Here is a 19003-nt window from a genome sequence, read left to right on the forward strand (position 1 = left end):
AGACGCAACTTCACTATGTGTCCTGTGAGACTGTTTTACAAAGGCCCTTCTGCCTGCTCATGCAGAGACCCCACTGGTCGGGCTGAGCTACAGGCTACAGGCTGGCGCTCTCCAGTCATCTTGGGGACAGATGCTGAGTACGTGAAATGGGGCCCCGCGGATGTCCATGCCCAATGCCCCAGCTAGGAAATATCAAAGGAAGCAGTATCAACATCTGACTGACTGCAGACCCCAACTCCATTGATGGTGTTTTCTTATTTTCTGTATTCTGGATGCTTGGACATCTGGGAAACTGCCTCTCCCAGAGCTAATTTCCGGGGATAGCAAATGACTCCACTGCAAGTGTGCTTTCATACACACACCAACCAATGTAGACCTCACACCCCAACCATCTCCTTTTTCTAACTCTCACGCACCAAGTGTTCCCTCTGCCCGAAATCACCCCCCGGGCTGGGGAAAGCGTAACTAGGAAACCCACATCCACCCCTATAGCTCAGAGGCTGCCAAAAACACTCACACTTTCTAATCCTAAGCTTACCCAGCATACCTATCCTGCCTCACCCATCCTTCCCATGGAAACCCCAATAAAGGCGTGGGCCACACTCTGACCCGCCCCACTCCTGACCAACCCTGGGGCTTCCCCGAGTGGCCCTGCATGGTGTGCCGTGCTTCCTGTTTCTAGGGATCTGGGAGTATAAACTTCTTTCTTCCAGACAGTCATTTCCATGTCTGCATGTCTTCCCCTGTACAAATTTCACCAGAACACCCCTTTAAAGCATTCAGGTGTCCCAGGGTCCTAGCTCCTGGAGGATGCAACGGTATGGTGAATGCCTTTGTAACCCTCGGGGCTCCCAACGTGGCATCTCAGAAGGTACTCGGCAGCGTCTGCAGATAATGAACAGGCGGCTCTGGGGAGCCCTCACCTCCGGGGAATCTGCCTGAGCCTCACATCAGGCCCAGGCACGGAGCTTCTCCAGTGGCCTCGGGACCAACCAGTTTTACAAATTATCAACATCTCCCCATTAGCTGTTGCGATATTAAATTGTGTGACTGGAAATGAATGAATAATCCCACGGGCAAGTGAGAGAGACCAAGCAGCGAGGATTTAATAACAAGTCCTGCCCTCTCTCCAAGCAGAAGGTCTCCCTAATTAAATATTAAAAATCTATCCAGACAGCTACAGAAAAAAAAAAATTGCTTTTTCAGCAGTGTAGCTCTGAGACACCTCCTCAGAAGAGCCAGGTGCTGTGGGAATGTCCTCTTGGGGACCCAGCAAGGGAACCACCATGTGGTTCCAGGGTGCTGGGTGCCAGGCAACTGGTCTTTCACATGCCTTGTCACCTTTGGTCTTTATGGGTAAGATCACATCAAGTGGCAGAGCTGGCAGTTTCACCCGGTTCGGTGTGGTTCTAAAGCTCACGCACGAAGATGCAGCAGTTAAGAACAGGGTTTTGGCATCGAGCAGACGTGGATTTGAGCCCCAGGTCTGCCACGCACTAACTGCGGCCTTGGACAGGTTACCTTGTATCTCTACGTCTCAGGTCCTTTGTCTTTGCAAGGGTAGCAGTGCACAGCTCCCAGGGTTTGGGGAGGGTTACAGGAGACAGTGCACATGAAGCCATAGATGTAGGCCTAGTACCTAAGGAAATGCCTCTGAAATGTCACTTACTAGTCTGATCAATGGAAGACACCCCCCCCCACTGTGTCTCAGAAATGCCTTCTCCAGAATGGAGGGCATCCTGTCCCACCCACGGCCTCTCACCAGGCTGTGTCTTTTCTTCTGCACCAAGTAGGGAACAGTTATTAGGAATTTGACTGAGCAAATACTGCATGCCGGTTGCACCTCCATTCATAATTTCATTTAAATCTCACAAGAATCATGCAAAGTCGGAACTATTCCCACCATTTCCCAGTGTGGAAACAGATCAATAAACACAGCATGCTACCAAGGATACACAAAGACCTCCAAGCAGAGGCGTTCCACCCTCACCCACTTGGCGTCTTCCACAGAGAGAGGGCGCCCACCCCACCCCCAACCCCAGGGCTTCTGAGGGGCTCCACGTTTGTTGTTTAATCAACAGTAAAATAACCTTTACAGATGTCTTCTTATTAGAAATTCATGCTGACTCATTACAGAAGGTTTAGAGAATACATACAAGCAAAAAGCATATAACAGACATCCATAATCCCAACCCTCAGAGATAACCACTGCTAAATTTTTTTGTATGATATCCTAGAGATAGATCAATAGATAGATAGATAGATATAGATATAGATATAGATATAGATATAGATATAGATATAGATATAGATATATGATAGATAATAGATCTCCTATTTTATGAAACCTGCGTTTTCCCACTTCTGGAATATTTCTGAGAATTAACCTGAAATATGTCCAGGGTACCCACATCCATAACCCTGGTCCCTTTGCTTCCTACCTTCCTAGATTTTGCTTCAATAATTATCACATCTCTTTTGCACAATTAATCTCTCTCCTTTACTTACAACTACCAGAACCTGTTTCCCCTTGCAGGGTCCTGGGCTAACTAAAATATGAATGAAAAAGGAAGTTATTGACTCACTAGAAAAAGTCTTACAGTCGTGGGAAGTTTTCTCCAGCCTTAGCGTATTTTTGATGCCAGGGAGTCAGGTCCCCGGCCAAGCGTGACTCATAAACAGGCATTACCAGACCCCCTGGCATTCCAACTGAGACTCCAAATATCTCAAACTGCAGGTTTTATTAACGGATAGAGAAAAAGAGACTGTCTTCCCTTTCCCTCACTTGCAGAGAGCTGGGACTGAGTCTAAGGTCTCAGGCCTATGTGATTGACGGAGGATCTCTGTTGCAATGAGCTAGGAAGGAGAGAAAGTCACAAAGCCATCAGGCAGAGAACTGGCCCTGCGAAATTATTCTCCATGAAGTCCCCGCACATGGGGAAGGGCTGAGGAGGTCTCAGTTCTCTTATGATTAACCTCAGCACTCATTGAGTGATTCATAGTATAACTTATACTGGCTTCTAAAAAAAAAGAAACCCCCCTGTCTTGTACTTTGCCATTTGTCGTCCCCAAAACTGTTAACCTGGACCCCAAGGCCCAACACAGTAAGACCATGCCCGCCTCGCAGTCCTCGGTGCCTCGTTCACCACGTCCCTCCCCCAGACACACCGGCCTTCTCTCATCTCCTAGAACAGGCCTCTCTTCTCCCTGCCTCAGGGTCCTCGGAGAGGCTGTTCCCTCGTTCTCCACCTGGCCATTCTGTCTCATCCTTCTGGCTCTGCACCCAGACCGCTACGCTACAGAGAAGTCTGGCAGTTATGGCCGTCTTCCTGTGTAAGTTCCCACGGCAACCCATCCCTTTCCTCATAGCACTCGGCTCCACGGTCATTCAAAAATTATTCGCTTAACATCTGCCTCCACCACAGGACACAGGCACTCCTGTTCTCATCTGATTGGCCAGCACTGGTCACATGATCACACCTAACATCAAAGGGGCCAGAAGGGCACCCACGCTCCTGGGAGGGAGCAGACAAGGAAAGAGTTGGTGAGGAACACTAATGAGCACCACAATATTGTTTTGTTTGAAAACGAGCTTTTTCCCCCAGAAAAACAATGTCACAGTGAACAAAACTCAACACCAATTGCACTAGGCCAGACTTACCAGGACCATCTTCACAATGAAATAAATGGCATATACTTACTATTATTCCACTGGAAAAGTAATGTATTTAACCAAAACATTAAAATTATAGAAGCCATCCTACACAGAGCTTCAAATATATTTTAAACAGTAATGAAGGCTCTAAGGTGAAGAGGGAAGTGTGCCTCCTGGCCTGGTCTCCCCACCCCGCGTGCCACAGAAGTCATCGGTATAGACAGTCGTGTTTCAGGACTTGACACGCAGGCTGGGAGGGCCGGGAAGGCTTCACACAGAGGGCATGACTGGGGCTGTTTGGGTTTCTTGTATGTGAGATTTCATTTTCAAGGACTCCTATGATCCATCGTAAGCTTTATGGTAAGCCACTTTGAGACTTAAAGAATGAGAAATACTGCTAATCTCACAGCAAGGAATTCAAAAGGACTAGGTATTCCAAGCCAGAGCTCCAGTCTGGAAAGTTCTATCATAGCATCACTCCTGTCTCGGTGGTAGCCACCCACCCACCACTCCTCAGATTAAACCACTTCAGAGCCTTGTGACCCACTAATGTATTCACAGACTAAGTCTAACTCAGCTAATTAATCCTGGCTCATTCATTCTTTTTTTTTTTGAAGAATCATTGTAGTGTTTTTTTGTTTGTTTTTTTTTAATTGGGGAAGGGGAACAGGACTTTATTGAGAAACAGTGTTTACTTCCAGGCCTGTTTTTCCAAGTCAAGTTGTTGTCCTTTCAATCTTAGTTGTGGAGGGCGCAGCTCAGCTCCAGGTCCAGTTGCCGTTGCTAGTTGCAGGAGGCACAGCCCACCATCCCTTGCGGGACTCGAGGAATTGAACCGGCAACCTTGTGGTTGAGAGGATGCGCTCCAACCAGCTGAGCCATCCGGGAGGCAGGTCAGCTCAAGGTGCCATGTTCAATCTTAGTTGCAAGGGGCACTGCCCACCATCCCTTGCGGGACTCGAGGAGTTGAACCAGCAACCTTGTGGTTGAGAGCCCGTGCTCCAACCAACTGAGCCATCCGGGAGGCAGGTCAGCTCAAGGTGCCATGTTCAATCTTAGTTGCAGGGGGCGGAGCCCACCATCCCTTGCGGGACTCAAGGAGTTGAGCCGGCAACCTTGTGATTGAGCGCCCACTGGCCCATGCGGGAATTGAACCGGCAGCCTTCGGAGTTAGGAGCATGGAGCTGTAACCACCTGAGCCACCGGGCCGGCCCCTCATTCATTCTTTTAAACTACAGAAGTCTTCCAGCTGACTATCCTGGCTAATAGAGGGGTATGTGGGTTCTCTGTAGGTTGCACCCCACTCACAGACAAGCAAAGAGATCAGTTAGGAAGCTGAGCCCCAGCTCCCCCCACGAAGTGAGACGGGGACATTATTGAATGACTCCTACATAGGAGGCACTTTTTATGCAGTGGTTCCTTTGATCCTAGCAGACTGGGAAATGGGTGCTGCTGTCCCCGTTCTACTACTGAGAACAGAGTCTTGGAGGATGGAAGTGACTTGCTCAGGCTCACCAGCTCTTAAGCTTCAGAGCTGGGCTTCAAACCTGACTATTTTGATAGCACAGCTCATCATCTTCCCCTCTTGCTGATGCTCAGGTGGGCTGCCACGTTCCATGACCACCTTATATAAAATACTGCCTCCCATGACCCGTTTCTCTCTAGTCCTATAACCTTGCTTTATTTTCATTCACAGCACACATCACCACCTCTGTTCACTGCTCTGTTCACACCACCTTTTGTTCACCGCTTTATCCCCAGTGCCTAGAAGAGTGACTGGCACCTAGGAAGCATTCAGTAATTATGTGCTGAACGAGTGAATGGTGCTGTGAAAAGAACACCGGGTCTCCAGAAGGACAAACCTGCGTTTAATTCTGCTGTGCCAGGAATCCAGTGTGTGACTTTGGATAAGTCCAGTTCCTTGTCTGGGCCCCAGGAGCCACGTGTGTGATATTAGAGGGCAGGATAAAAGCATCTCTCTGGAATCAGATGCTCTGTGATTTATACAACTTGTTACCCAGAGTGAAGGCTGCTTTCATGCTCAGAAAAGGGAAACAACTTGGAAATGCTAAATGGATGGCAGAGAGCGTGAGGTAGGGAAGGGTGAGGGGGGAGGACCCCTGAAACGATTTGGTGACTCCCCTCCTGCCACCTCAGACTGGGCTCTGTAAATTCTCAAGTGCAGAAAGTGTGAAGAGCTTGGGGGGTGGCATTTGGTCCCTGACTTGCTGAGAGAGAAACAGCCACAAAGACATAGTGGGCCCATGAGAGACCGAGTGGATGTTCCTAATGCCAGAAAGTACCTGACTGTCAATCAGATGATGAGATTAGGTTTCGCTCTTCTATTCACCATCGTTGTGACCTTAGGGATTTCTCATGAGCTCTCTGACTCCATTTTTCCTAATACAATGGGAATAATAATAGTTTCTCTTTCCTCTGTGAACCTCAGCTTTCTCCTCTGCAAAATGGGAATCATATAACGCATGTCTCAGAGGAACTAAGCCCTGTGAATAGTGCTCTGTGAAATATAAGGTGAAAGGGTACTGAACAAGAACCTGTAAGTCTACCCCATTCTTGGTACATGTGAGGTTAGCAGCACAGAAGCCTACATCTGAGGACACAGCCTGAATCTGTACAGAGGTCCTCTCTAATCACAGGGCATCCTTTTTTCTCCATGTCGCTTCAGACCCCAAAAATGAAACTCTGTCGTATTTCTAGATTATCACAAAACACACAAAAGTCACTTGGGAAAAACACAATATGGAATAGAGATCACAGACTCCGCAGGTAATGAAGATGAGGGATGGTGAACAATGTCACTTGGTCTTAGTGTGGAGGGTAATAGGGAGCAGTGGAGACTGCGGTTTACTAGCGAGCACACACCCTGTCCAAAGCCAGCAACTGCTTCAGCTGCCGCCAGTCACTGCCATGTGATAATGCAGGCCCACATAGCCATCACTTCAGCTTCTAAAGAGAAGCCAAAAATCCATCTTCCACGGGAAACAAATGTTGGCAAGATTCACAGTTAAAAGCAGTGAGACAAGTGTACCCTGTGGGCTGCCAGGTTGTGATTTCTGAACTAAACGACAGAATTAGCCACTAAATGAGCCAAATACTTTCCATACATCCTCTTGGCTGCTGTCTCGGGACCCTTCATGTATTTCCTGTTTAGCTCCTTGTAGTTCTACACACTCAGCAAATAACGAGCACTTACTAAGTACCTACTGTGTGATGTGCAAAGCGGACACTGGACATCACGGAGAGAGCGGGATACCAATAATAAAAACCACACAAAGACAAGGCACAGTCTCCCCACCCCCACCTCCCCCACGCTGGTAAATGAAACTGCCAACACCCACAGGTAGATTTTAATATCTGCCTGCTGATTGTTAGTGACAAGACGTGCTTCAGGAAACTGGACAGAAAGCGAGTTTTCCATGTGATGGTCTGTGAGAGCTTCCCAGAGGAGATGGCTCTTAATCCAGGTATAGATAGTGGCTGGGATGTGCTCAGGCAGAGACAGGGGTCCATACACCAGTAGACTATGTCTGCTGCAGAAGACCCATGCCGAGGAATTGTGGGGAATCATGCTGGAAAGTAAACTGGGGCCCAAGTGTAGAGCCCTCAATGACAGCTGGGGAATCGGGGCTTTCCCCTGAAGATTCCTCAGCAGGGAGGTGGTGGGTTGCACTGGGTTGAATCTGATGGAGGTGAGGCACCCCCTTTCCTCCTGCTTTCTCCAGGATGAGGGGTCTGGGCATGGGCTCTCGGGGTTCCTCCAAGTCCAACTCTTCACTTCTTCTTTATTTCAGGCCAAACAGAGTTAGACAAGCAGCCAGAGCTTCCCCAGATAACCTCGTGCTGGCTGTTTCCTTGGGGGTCGGGGAATGGGGGGGCGGGTGTGCCTTCATGGTAATTATCTAGATCCGGAAACAATTCAGAGAGGCAGCAGGCTTTGAAAGAGGCAGTATTTCCTTTTTTTATGATGGTTTCATTTTCCATTTTTATTGGCCCTTCACTGATTGCTCCCGGGCTCTCTGACTTGATGTGAGATGCGTTGACATTTATAGGAATCAATACATTAATAAATCACGAAGTTCATAATGTCTGATTTGCTTCTAAATGAGACAGAACTATTATCACCATAAAGTTGCCCATAAAATAGGCCCAATTGTGATGTATTGTATAGTCTAACCAAAGGCATTTGAGTGAATAACCTTTCCCCGAAAGAAGGAAACAATCAAGGCTGAATAACTTCATTAATAATTCAAGGTGTGTCTGCCGAGGCTTCATTTATTAAGTGCACAGTTAAGAAGCTTCTGAGCTGAGTCCTGGAGGTGACACATGGCTGTCTTGTCCCTGCCGCTGGGCAGGCAGACATCCGGTCTCCGATGACTGGCTGCGGTCCTTGCATTTGGCAGTTCACGTTCCAGCTGAGGGTGATGTCCAGTTGCCTCTCCTGTAAGAAATGGACCAAAACAACACACATGCTGACTGTCCGGGTTGTTAAGGGCAGAGGACGTGGAGCCATGAGATAACTCCAGGGGAGGACAGGCAGGACATTTTCTCAGTGACTGTCGGTTATTACGTCAGTGCACCCAGGCTCCAGGCCCCGTGTGTCCGGTGTCCACACACACAGTACTCTGCTGTGTCCCGTGGCGCTCTGTGGACCGAGGTGCTCGGTGCTTGGTCATCCAGTCTTGCGTTTGCTTATGTCCATGGCGGTTAACACAGACTGACAATATTCACTTAAGTCCATTCATGTCCAACCTGAACTGAAAAGTGGGTGCCTCTGACAGAGTAAATCACAGAACAAGAAAAGCCTTTCTCTATTGAAGAGAAGCACACTTAACGTACTAGATCCATCAGGAAAGGCAGAATTGTGACCTGGAAAGTATGGAACAGATGTGATTATTGGCTTCTGCCATTGAGAATGACCCTTCCAATCACAGTCATTACACACCAACAGATGGGAATAACATTTTTTGAGCACCTACTATGTACATAGAGCTCTTTACATGTGTCATTTAGATTCACAGCTCCAAGGTGGGTATGATTGGTCTAATAACCTTATACCTACCAGGGGCCATGCAATGATTAGATCAGTTGTAAAACTATTCCCGTGCTCTCCAGGTGGCAGCGGGGGGAACCTCCCACCGTTTCTCCAAGACAGGCACTGAATTCCAGCAAAAGCCATGTGGCCAATCTCCATTATTTCCCTGCCTGTGATTATTCTAGATGATGCAGAGTCTATTTGCACACTCACAACAAAGAAAGGGTTTGTTTGTTTGGATTATAGGGGCTGGACCTACATTATGAAATTGGTTTTCAGGCCTTTCACACACTGATTTGTGCGAGTTGAACATACGCCAGCGATTCTAAACTAGAAGTCATGGGAAGGATGGAGCCCGTCAGGCTGGGGGATCATGCACTTCCCTTCCCAAATCCACGCTCAGGGATTTCATATTCACAGGCAGAACTAGGCCACGGTGGGAATATTTACATCAGGGAAATTGGGAAATGGGACCAGTCAGGCTTTGCTTCCCTCCCAAGAGCCCGGGTTTGAGCTTTTACCAGCCCACCAAAGCAAGCCCTCCGCGTGGAAACCATCACCTAGCAACTTGTGGAGTTTTCTCGAAAGCAGGGAGCTACTCTTCTAAAAGCAGGTTGGGAGACAGGTGTTCACACCTTCGCCTGACCTTGATCCAGTGAGTTTCCATGGATGAGAAACTCTGTGCCAACCTGAGATAAGTCCTCTTCCCGGGGCAGTTTTCCTTTTCCTTTTAGTGATTCCTCAGTCTCTCTCTACAAGTTCATCTTCCCAGCTTAAAACTACAAGCATCCTTTCTCCCTGGACACGACTTTCCCTTCTCCTCCTCATTTGCAATGAATTGTCTGTCACTTTTGCTTCTCAGTCAAGAGGAGTCACACAATCCCACCCATGTAATCCTCTTATTTCCTGCAGGAATGTTCTAGACCCTCTGTCTCCAGCATGGGGTGGCCACTGTTCATTAACTGGCTTTCTCCATGTGCTGGCACTTCAGGGCAGCGAGCGTCCAGCTGAGACCAAAGGAGAAACAGTGGGACGTTCCCCCCACCCCCCACGGCCACCTGACTGCCTGCTGGTGGCAGGATTTGGGCCTCATTTCACTAATTGCCCCCTGGTGCTGTGGAGACTGCTGGAGCTACCTCTGTAAATCATCAAAAGTGTCGTCCCAGGGCACATTTTCCAGACAAAGAGGTCCACTTAAAACATCACCTAGAGATTTCTTCCTGTGGCGGAGCTGCTGCAGTGACCCTGACGTTTCTGGTTTGCAGCCTCGGCCAGGCAGGGGCTTACCTGCCCTGTAATGCTGCTTTGGGGCTGAGGTGACACAAGCATCCCTAATGTACGTGCCTTTGCTGCTGGTCCTGAAATACTGAGTAGGGTTCCTTCTTTCTGCCAACCCTGGGATCTAGAAGACTCCCTTCTTTTCCAGGAGTATGTTTTTTGCAGTCTTGGTGGAAAATATGTAAATGTTACACTGTCACACGACCAACAGAACTGTGACTTACAGAACTGTGACTTTTGTCACAGTCTGTGTAGTGATGTTGTGGACTTTAAATCATTGCATTACATTTCTGACAATTTCTCCCCTACCACTCTTGCAAGAAGTTGCAAGGTGCATCTGACACTGCCCTTCCCACACACCCCACCCACTGCTCCGATCTGAAGGCCACGCTCAAACACACCCTCATTTGGAGAACAGGTTTGAGAACTAAAATACACTGTATATGGAAGAATTTTCAACTCTGGAAAATCTCCCATCTAGTGGCAGTAGCAGTGCTCAAATACATACATACATACATATATATATGTGTATATATATATATATATATATATATATATATATATATATATATATATATATGTAGGTAGGACTCTTTCAGAACATTTTCAGGACTGAGGTGTAAATGAATGAGAAATGTATCAATTCAATTTTGCTTAAAAGGGGCAGGAAGGTTTAGAGATTAAGAGAACAAACGCTTGGAGCAAAACATGATTTGAGTTTTATTGAACCAAGAAGACTGAAAGAAAATGTCTGGAACACTCAGAAAATCTTTATCAAGCCTCAGCTCAGCACTCCCGGGACTCATCGTTAAGTTTATAACATTTAGAGCTGATGAGTTGTGTGTGCTGTGTGTGTGTCGAAGTGAGTTTATGACTCACCTCCAAGCCTGGGCTGTAGGAATCTCAGCCTCTAGGATTACATTTCAGGACCAAACGGAACTTGTTTCTCTCTCTGCACCAACACGAATCTTCACCCCGACTATATCGGGGTAAGTCCTCAATCAGAAAGATGACCCTCACCCAGAATAAACCAATGAACCATGATTAAGGGAAGGAGAAAAGATTACATTTTCAGATGCCAGCATGCCATCACTAATATAATCTCTACATAATCAACATAGTTTAGGCAACATTGAAAATGGACCCCCGAAAACACTAGAAATATGATTTCAAGAGTAAGCACAGCATCCAATTTTCTGCACACTGTCACCTAAATAATTTGCAGCTCGAGTATGTCATGCTTATCTTTTAAATTTCCCTCTAGGTATGGTTTTAACAGCATCCCACAGGTTTTGATATGCCATGTAGTTCAAAATACTTTGTAATTTCCATGAGGTTTCTTCTTTGATACATGAGTGACTTAGGATTAGAACCCTATTGCTTGATTTCCAAACATTTGGAGAATTTTTCATTTTCTTTTTGCTCTTGATTTCTTGCTTAATTCTACTGTGGACATAAAACTTTCTGAATAATTTCAACTCTTGGAAGGTTGTTGAGATTGGCTTTATGACCCAGGATATAGTCAATCCTGGTGAATGTTCTCTGTGCACTTGAAAAGGACGCCTGGTATTCTGATTTTTTGGGTGAAGAGCTCTGCATGTGTCAACGAGGCCAAGTTTGTCAATGGCATTACTGTATCTTCTATTCCTTTTATTGATTTTTCCCAGTTTTATCAGTTACTGAGAGAGATGTTTTTAAATTTCCAATTGTGATTGTGAATTTGCGATTTGTCTTTATAAGTAGTTTTGTCAGCCTTTGCTTTATATGTATTTTGAAACTATCTTATTAGTGCATACTAATTTAGAATTGTTGTGTCTCCCTAACAGAGGGCCCCTTTCCTTATGAAAATGCCCTCTTTCTCTCCAGCAAAGTTTCTTGCCTGAAAGTGTACTTTATCTGATGTTCAAAGAGCCATGCCGGCTTTTCTTGATCTGTGTTTGCCTCCTGTATCTTTTGCATCCTTTTCCTTTGAGCTTTCCTGTGTCCTCCTGCTTGCCAGCGGTTTAGTTAGGGCTTGGTTTTCATCCGAAGATGGCTGTCTTGTACTGAAGAGTTTCCATGTGTCTTCGTGAGCCTGCCAAAAGCTCTGTCTGGCTCTACAACTTTTTGACTGTGGCTTTGGCTGAGTTTCTCTGGGCCTCTATCACTTCGGAATCATTAGCAAATGCCTTGAAAAATAAGCAGCTCGGGCTGTCAGGCTTACCGCTCTGTGACCCCTCCAGGCTTGGCCCCTCAAGGCCTGAATGTCTTCGCAGCCCTGATCCAGTTTCTGTCTTCCCAGACTGCTGACGTCCTGCTCCCGTGCTTTGCCCTTTTTGCTCAGTTTCTCAACCGCGTTACCCATGCCGCTTAGAAATCGGCGTACGCCTTGTGCTGAAAAGCAGCACTGACTGTCTCACCGTAATTAATGGGTTTTCCTGCCCTCCAGAATCCTGGCTTTTATAGTGCAGGCTACCTTGGTAGTTCTCCAGTACCTCCAAACAGGTGGGTTGTTAAATTCCCTTTTCCTGGTTGTTCTCCGTGAGAGGGAGCTGTGCTGGAAGAGAGCTTCCCGTTCCCAGGTCTTCTGGCATCTGCGCCTTTGCATAAGCTGTTGCCTTGTCCCTTCTTCCTTCAAGATAAATGATGACCTCCCCTTGAAGCCTTCTCGGCCCCCCTCTCCCCTGCCATCCAGGTGGCATTAGAGCTGCCTCCTCTCAGCTCCTAGGGTTTTAGCCATAGCCATGCTACTCGGACGGATTTGCCAATGAAGAGTTCCCAACCAGCATCCACAACATCCACAAACAGGAGTATTATATTTGGCCCATGCTGTGTATTGTAAGTGTTAGGCTCACTGATAACATCTAAGAACCAGGACACAAACCATCTTTGAATTGTAGCATCTCTTGAAAAATCTAAACATCTGGACTCACTGGGCCTAAATTCAACATGATGATAACTGACTGTATGACAGCTGCTTCTGTTTCATGGGGCAATGGCTCCCCCGTACAGCTCTCTAGGGTTGTATGCCCATCCCCTGACTCATCTAACTTACCTATCGACTAGTACTGGCATTTGAGTTTCTAATCCTCGGTGTGTGTGTGCCTCCCCACTGGTCTGAGAATTCCATATGAACAGACATGGTGTCTTCCTCTCTCTCCCGATACCTATCCCATCTCTAGCATGCCAGAGACGATCCATCCATATCTGTAGACATATCGCCACAAAAATGCTACCTAAGCATTTTTAGTGTAGTGAAACTATTCTGTAGGATACTGTAATGATGGATACAACATTATACATTTGTCAAAACGCACAGAACTATACCACCCAAAGAGTGAACTCTAATGTGAACTACGGATTTTAATTAAAAATAATATATGGGTCTTGGCTCATCAGTTGCAACAAATATACCACGGGAAACTGCGAGGGTGGGATGTGTGGGAATTCTGCATTTTCTGTGCAATTTTTCTGTAAATCTAAAACTATTCTAAAAATTAAGCCTATTGGAAAAAAATAAATAAATACAAGTGCTACTTAATCAGAGTGATACAAAGAGGTCAACTAAATCCAGCAAAACAATTTTCTCCCATGAACTTCATGTCAGGAGACAAGAGCAGAAACACCAATGGATACCCACCTGCACCACCACTTTAGGTGGTACAGATCGGGGCGGTGGGTGGGGAGTGAGTCAAACACACTTAAGGTGGTGGCTGGGCTGCCTGACACGCTGTTGGTCAGGGGTTCTTGGAGGGCAGGAGGAAGTTCAAGTACTGGCCTAAGGAGAAAACCAGGCTGTGGGGACAGAGCCAGAAGTGCAGTTTCCAGGCTCTCGGCCTCACGCTGAAAGGTGCTGGCTCAGCTAGTAAATGGCCATCAACTGTGATTGGATGGCCACCAGCTGTGGCTAGTTGGCCTTCAGCTGTAACCAGTGAGCCATTGGCCACTAATATAAGTGCAGTGGCTACGCTAGCAGAAAAATGGGGGCCAGCAAGAAAATGGTGGCTGAGCTAGTAAGCGCAGATTGCAGCTAGTAAATGGGTTTGATTGGTTGGCAGAAAAGCGGACAGCAGGTTGCAGATTGTGTGGCTCCTGTTTCCTGTGTCTCCAACCCAGCCGCCAGCGAGATTATAGTGGTATGACTCCCCTACCTATGGCTCCATGGGTGTTCCTTTTTGGCCTCACCATGTCCTGCGTTCTTATGTGGGGAGCGGGAGCAGAGACCCTGCCGGACGCCCCGCACAACACAGGCTGATCCCCAAATAGACTCCCAGAGGGAGAGCGGCAGATAGAGCCTCTGTTTCTCACTCTCTGGGATCCCCCGCTCCCCCAAATCCACCATGCCATGGAGGATTTTCCAGGTCTGATGTTGTGTCTTATGTTTGATACTCAGAATAACAGGGAACTTCATTCACCTGCATCCACTCTGCTCAGATGTCCTAATGTGCTAATTAGTTTTTTTCAACAGCCCTTTTCCTTTTTCTGCATCTTTGTTAGTTATCAGCTTGAGAAGGGATGAGAGAAGCAGACTTGTAGATTGTAAGCTCCGTGAAAGCAGGGAACAGAGTAGTTTCATTCACCAATATATGCATAGTAGATACTTCATTGATAACTGTTGAGTAAGCAAATAATCCTGCAAGATAAGCAGCTTCATATGACCAAGGAGCAGGCAGTGGGACCTCTGTTGCGGAGGGTATCTTATAAGCCACTCCAGTCAAACATGCGGGTATTTCCAAGGCCCATTCATATCCGTGCATCCTCTGCCCTATGCCATCCCATCTCTCTTCTGGCTGCATGGCTGCATGGCTGCGGGCATGTTCAGTGAGCCCCCTGCTGGGAGTCGTGGGCACTGCAAGGTGACCCATTGTTCTTACCTGCTCTGACGGTGGGAACAGGACAAGAAGAAGGTCAGCCCAGCTCTGCAATGAGACCACTTCCAGTATGTGGAGCTGGACAGTGACCTGGACACCCTTGGAGCAGACTCTCCATGGGGAATAAAAGTGTGTTTTGCTTTTTTGATGAATGGATTTGGTAAAATGTTTTCTTACTTTTTCCTAGACATCGCCTGGTGGTATTACCAGTATCAGAGAGGTAAAAAAGTTTAAACTAACTTGACTACTTTGGTCACTTTACTTTCATAGGAAGAGCTTTTTAATCAAGTATATATTTTGTGGTTAGCCTTCTCTCTCACCAGATTTCCATGCCCCTGGTTAACAAACCCCTCCTATGTAGAAACAGTGGGAAACATTCCTGTAGAGATAAGTTATAGGGAAAGCTTTGCTCCCCTCAGAAACTGGTACGTTTTCCTCTCATGGGCAATAAAATATATGTAAGAGCTCAGAGCCAATGTGTGGCTCAAGTGTAGTAACTGCTTAGAACAAATGACCTGAATTTCTATGTTCTCTTTTCCCTGTGGTCCCGACCTTTTAATCTAATCACATTTTCTGAGGCAGTTTTTCTTATTACTTTATCTCTTATTATTTTATTATATTTATTTCATATAATCAGCTTCAAGTCCTTTGTGAAACAAAGTGGAATGTGTTTAAATAAACAAATAATGAGAGAGGAAGAGGGGGGCAGCCTGAGCCGTGCGAGGTCGGAGAAAGGTAGGCAGGTGAGGGGGTAAATAGGCGCAGATCAGGAGCTCCGAACTGAAATGTCTGTGGGGCCAAGAAAGTAGCATAAATGACGTAAATGAAGGGAGCGAGGCTTTGGCAGCTCAGAGGGAACAGCCCTTGCTCGGCTCTAGTCAACTATTGTCTTATGAGAACTCGAGAGCAAAGTTGTCAGAGAATCCCATTTTCCAAGAAAAATCAGAAATCCAAATTTGTACTCGAATCCCTCATCTTTAAATACTGGCAACTCATTAAAAAAAAAAAAAAATTAAACCACATTTCATAGGCCAAACCAGACCTATCTTTGGGCTGTGTTCATGCTAAGGTCCAGCATTTTGTAACCTCACAACGGGGTGGGTGGGAGTAAAGTCCAACCCAGAGACCCCATGGTGGAGAAACTGTTTTCCAGTCCAGGGAGGAGGAGACACCATGGCCTTGGTCTCTGCTCATGGCCATGGTCGTGGTCAGGGACCTAACAGAGGAGACGCTTCCCTAGAGAGGAAGCCAAAGGCTTGCGTCCTCTGACCACTCACGTCTGAGGATCCAACTTGTACAGAGGCCAGAGCTTGTAGGGAGGGGAACTACTGCAAGGCTGGCTACAAACCAATTTGCAGTTTGTGCTCAAGTCAGCAGAAGCCATTTGTAGGGGTAACTGGGGGCCAGATCTGTAAAAGAGACCCTGGACTGGCTGGATTCTAGGGCCAGTTCTGTCACCAACTGGCTATGTGCCCTAGGACTCAGGCAAAGCCATTTAGTGACAGAGTTTGGAAGAGCTCACATGTGCTGGAAGCCCATGACACGGGCTCCATGTGCTTAACAGATACAGGAACTCGCTGACAGTACAAGCAAGAGGACATGATTCAGTGTGTTTTCTTTTGTGAGGGTCTAAAGTTTTCATCCCACACTCAGAAGAGCCTGTGACCCAAAACATGAAGGACCACTCATTCTGAACCATGTTCTCCAATCTCTCCGTCAGCCTGGGAATTTCCTGTACAGCATCCTCCACTGTTGGTTATTCTGTCTCACCTTAACCACTGTGACAGATAGTTTGTCACTTTTTAAGGTACTCATAGTTAGATAACTATATCTGTTAGGACACCCATCATCCTAACATTCCAATGGAGAGGGCAGTCGTCACCCACTGCCCACCACACACAAGGTTTACTAAGATAACTGCAGGAAAACATTTTACAGATTAAAAGTACTTTACAAACAGGAGGTATTCTGTTCATTCTTGGTATGTAGTGCTCACCATAGTATGAAATCTCTAGGCTGATTTTTATCTCGCTCATCCAAACTCAATCTGACTTAGTAACTAGCTCAACATTATTTTTAGTAACAAAAATAATAACAACAAGCAACATTTGGCCTCAGGGACTCTTAACAAACGTTAAAAGAAACTATCAAGCAGACTCTCCACCTGTGAATTCTGTTTCCTCTTCCTCCACCCAGGGAGCTTGGCCACCCCTCTCCTTCTCCTGGGACCTCCTGGGTAGCACCCAGGGACTCCCCAAGGATAACAGGAGAGGCAGGAAAACCTCTGCAGCCCCTTCCGAACTTCCTTCAGAATATTTTTACAGTGGCCAGAGCTATAATGCATCCCAGGAAAGGGGGGCAGAGCTGGCATGAGAACATGGGATGCTTAAACATGGGCACCCAGAGAAGGTTGTCACAAGTACCGACAACTTAAATTAGTGTTTACCATTCGCATGTCATGACACACGAGGGGCGCCATCAGCACATTTTTACAAAGGAATAGATTAAAACTGAAAGCAGAGTACATCTCACATAACTGAAGGAAAGTATTAGTTCATAACATTTTTGCTTATATGTAGATGTACAGTGGATTGTGACGCAAAATGTAGGTCTTACTATAAAGCACAATACGACAGAAAAGCCGAGAAACACTGGGTTGAGCCCCTAATGCCCACAAGCAGGCTACTTCCAGCATCTTGCGTCCCAAAGACATGAATTTCCTTCCATAAGTGACGTTACCACAGCCGAAATGAGAGGGTGGTGAAAAAGCAAAACAAGACAAAAGCTTGGCAGTCAACATTCAAATATTCAGATATTACGGAATCACTTTGATAGGGAAATTGATTCTGATACTCATGCAGCAAACAACTCATTTATTAATAAAGTCCAGTTCTACCTTCATGAGGTGGGTTTAATGTTTGATATTTGAGTAATTACTTAGTGCATTTTTAATAAAAGAGATGGTAAGTAAGCAAGCGCAGTTTCTGAATCAGATTCTCTCAAACTTCTGCAAAAAGATTTTCCTGAGCTTGTGAGGAATTCAGTCACGGATTAAAAGAAATAAGACAATATTGCAAAAAAATAATATATTTTAGCTTCTAGATAAGGTAACTTGGAAAGGTATACTAGATGCCTTCAAAAATACATCATTTCTTACAAAAATACATTTACGTCTTCCTTAGTTACATTTTAATATAACTTTTACCTCTTTTTACAGTGTTAAATATCTGCATTTTTAAAATAAAATTGCTATTAAGTCTAAAGCTAGAAAATTTAAACCAACAATTTGATTTCTCTTTTAAAATGAGTTAACAGTATATGAGTATTCTGAATTAGACTTATCTGGGGCTTTTTTGTTGTTTGAGAATTGGCCCTTTGATTTATATAGAAACATTGTACTTAGTAATTGCTACTTGTTAGCTACAAACATAACAACAATTAAAGGCTCTGTAAGAATTACAAGGAAATTGGCCACTTGCTACATTGTCTAAAGATTATCTTATTTATGTTGAATAATCTGCCTTACTCCCAGAAAGATAAAGTGCTATGCATTGCCCAGTACATAAGAAAGATGACAATTAGGAATTGTTACCAAATTCTTCTGCCTCTCCCTTGAAAACTTACCCAACTGTCCAACACCTCAGGGCAAGGTACAAGATACAAACTCACTCTGACGGATTCCTTTCCTATTGAAATCAAAGTATCAAAAGGAAAAGTGGCAACTACAGAGAGAATCTGTCGCAAAGAGACTGATACTGACTGGAAATGATGCAATGCACGTACTCACCCTGTTCTCCATAGAAGCTCAGCCCGCCTCACTGTCCGTGGTCATGGGGTGTGAGGAGTATGTGTCCGTTCCCAGCAGCCTGCCCATTTCTCACTATTCTTGCCAGCCCAGACTTACTGTTGTTCGATATATTGATTAGCTAACATCTGCATGACAACAGTGGGCATCTAGAAAAGGTTAGGTGGCAATTGATTCTTGATTGGAGTAAATTTATAGAAAGCATTCTGGCAAGGCCCAGAGGAAAACACTCCCTTATCCTTCTGTGATGGTAAAATGTTGAAAATCCCACTTATTTAGATTTTGTGATCCTTCCATAGGAGATGGGCAGATTAAAGAGTTCTCTCTCTAATCGACTGACACTTTCTAAATAACTAGTGCAA

At 45.8% G+C, this 19003-nt stretch overlaps 1 protein-coding gene across 7 annotated transcripts in view; it reads left to right on the plus strand.

The window, feature by feature from the left end:
- The window catches only part of KCNIP1 (potassium voltage-gated channel interacting protein 1), a 268622-nt gene that overhangs the window by 239537 nt on the left and 10082 nt on the right, over positions 1-19003 (plus strand). For 2 of the 7 annotated variants that reach the window (XM_019741060.3, XM_019741068.3), the window contains exon 2: positions 15024-15056. The exons of 3 other annotated variants lie outside the window; for them this stretch is intronic. In XM_019741060.3, coding sequence (XP_019596619.1) covers positions 15024-15056 — 33 coding nt within the window. Of the gene's footprint in view, positions 1-3216; positions 3334-15023; positions 15057-19003 lie in introns of all 7 variants that reach the window. 2 more of the 7 variants (XM_088798771.1, XM_088798772.1) reach the window with 1 other exon arrangement.

This window comes from Rhinolophus sinicus, chromosome 5 (genome assembly GCF_057876585.1).
Source record: "Rhinolophus sinicus isolate RSI-liver-muscle chromosome 5, RSI-T2T, whole genome shotgun sequence".
Classification (NCBI taxonomy): Eukaryota; Metazoa; Chordata; class Mammalia; order Chiroptera; family Rhinolophidae; genus Rhinolophus; species Rhinolophus sinicus.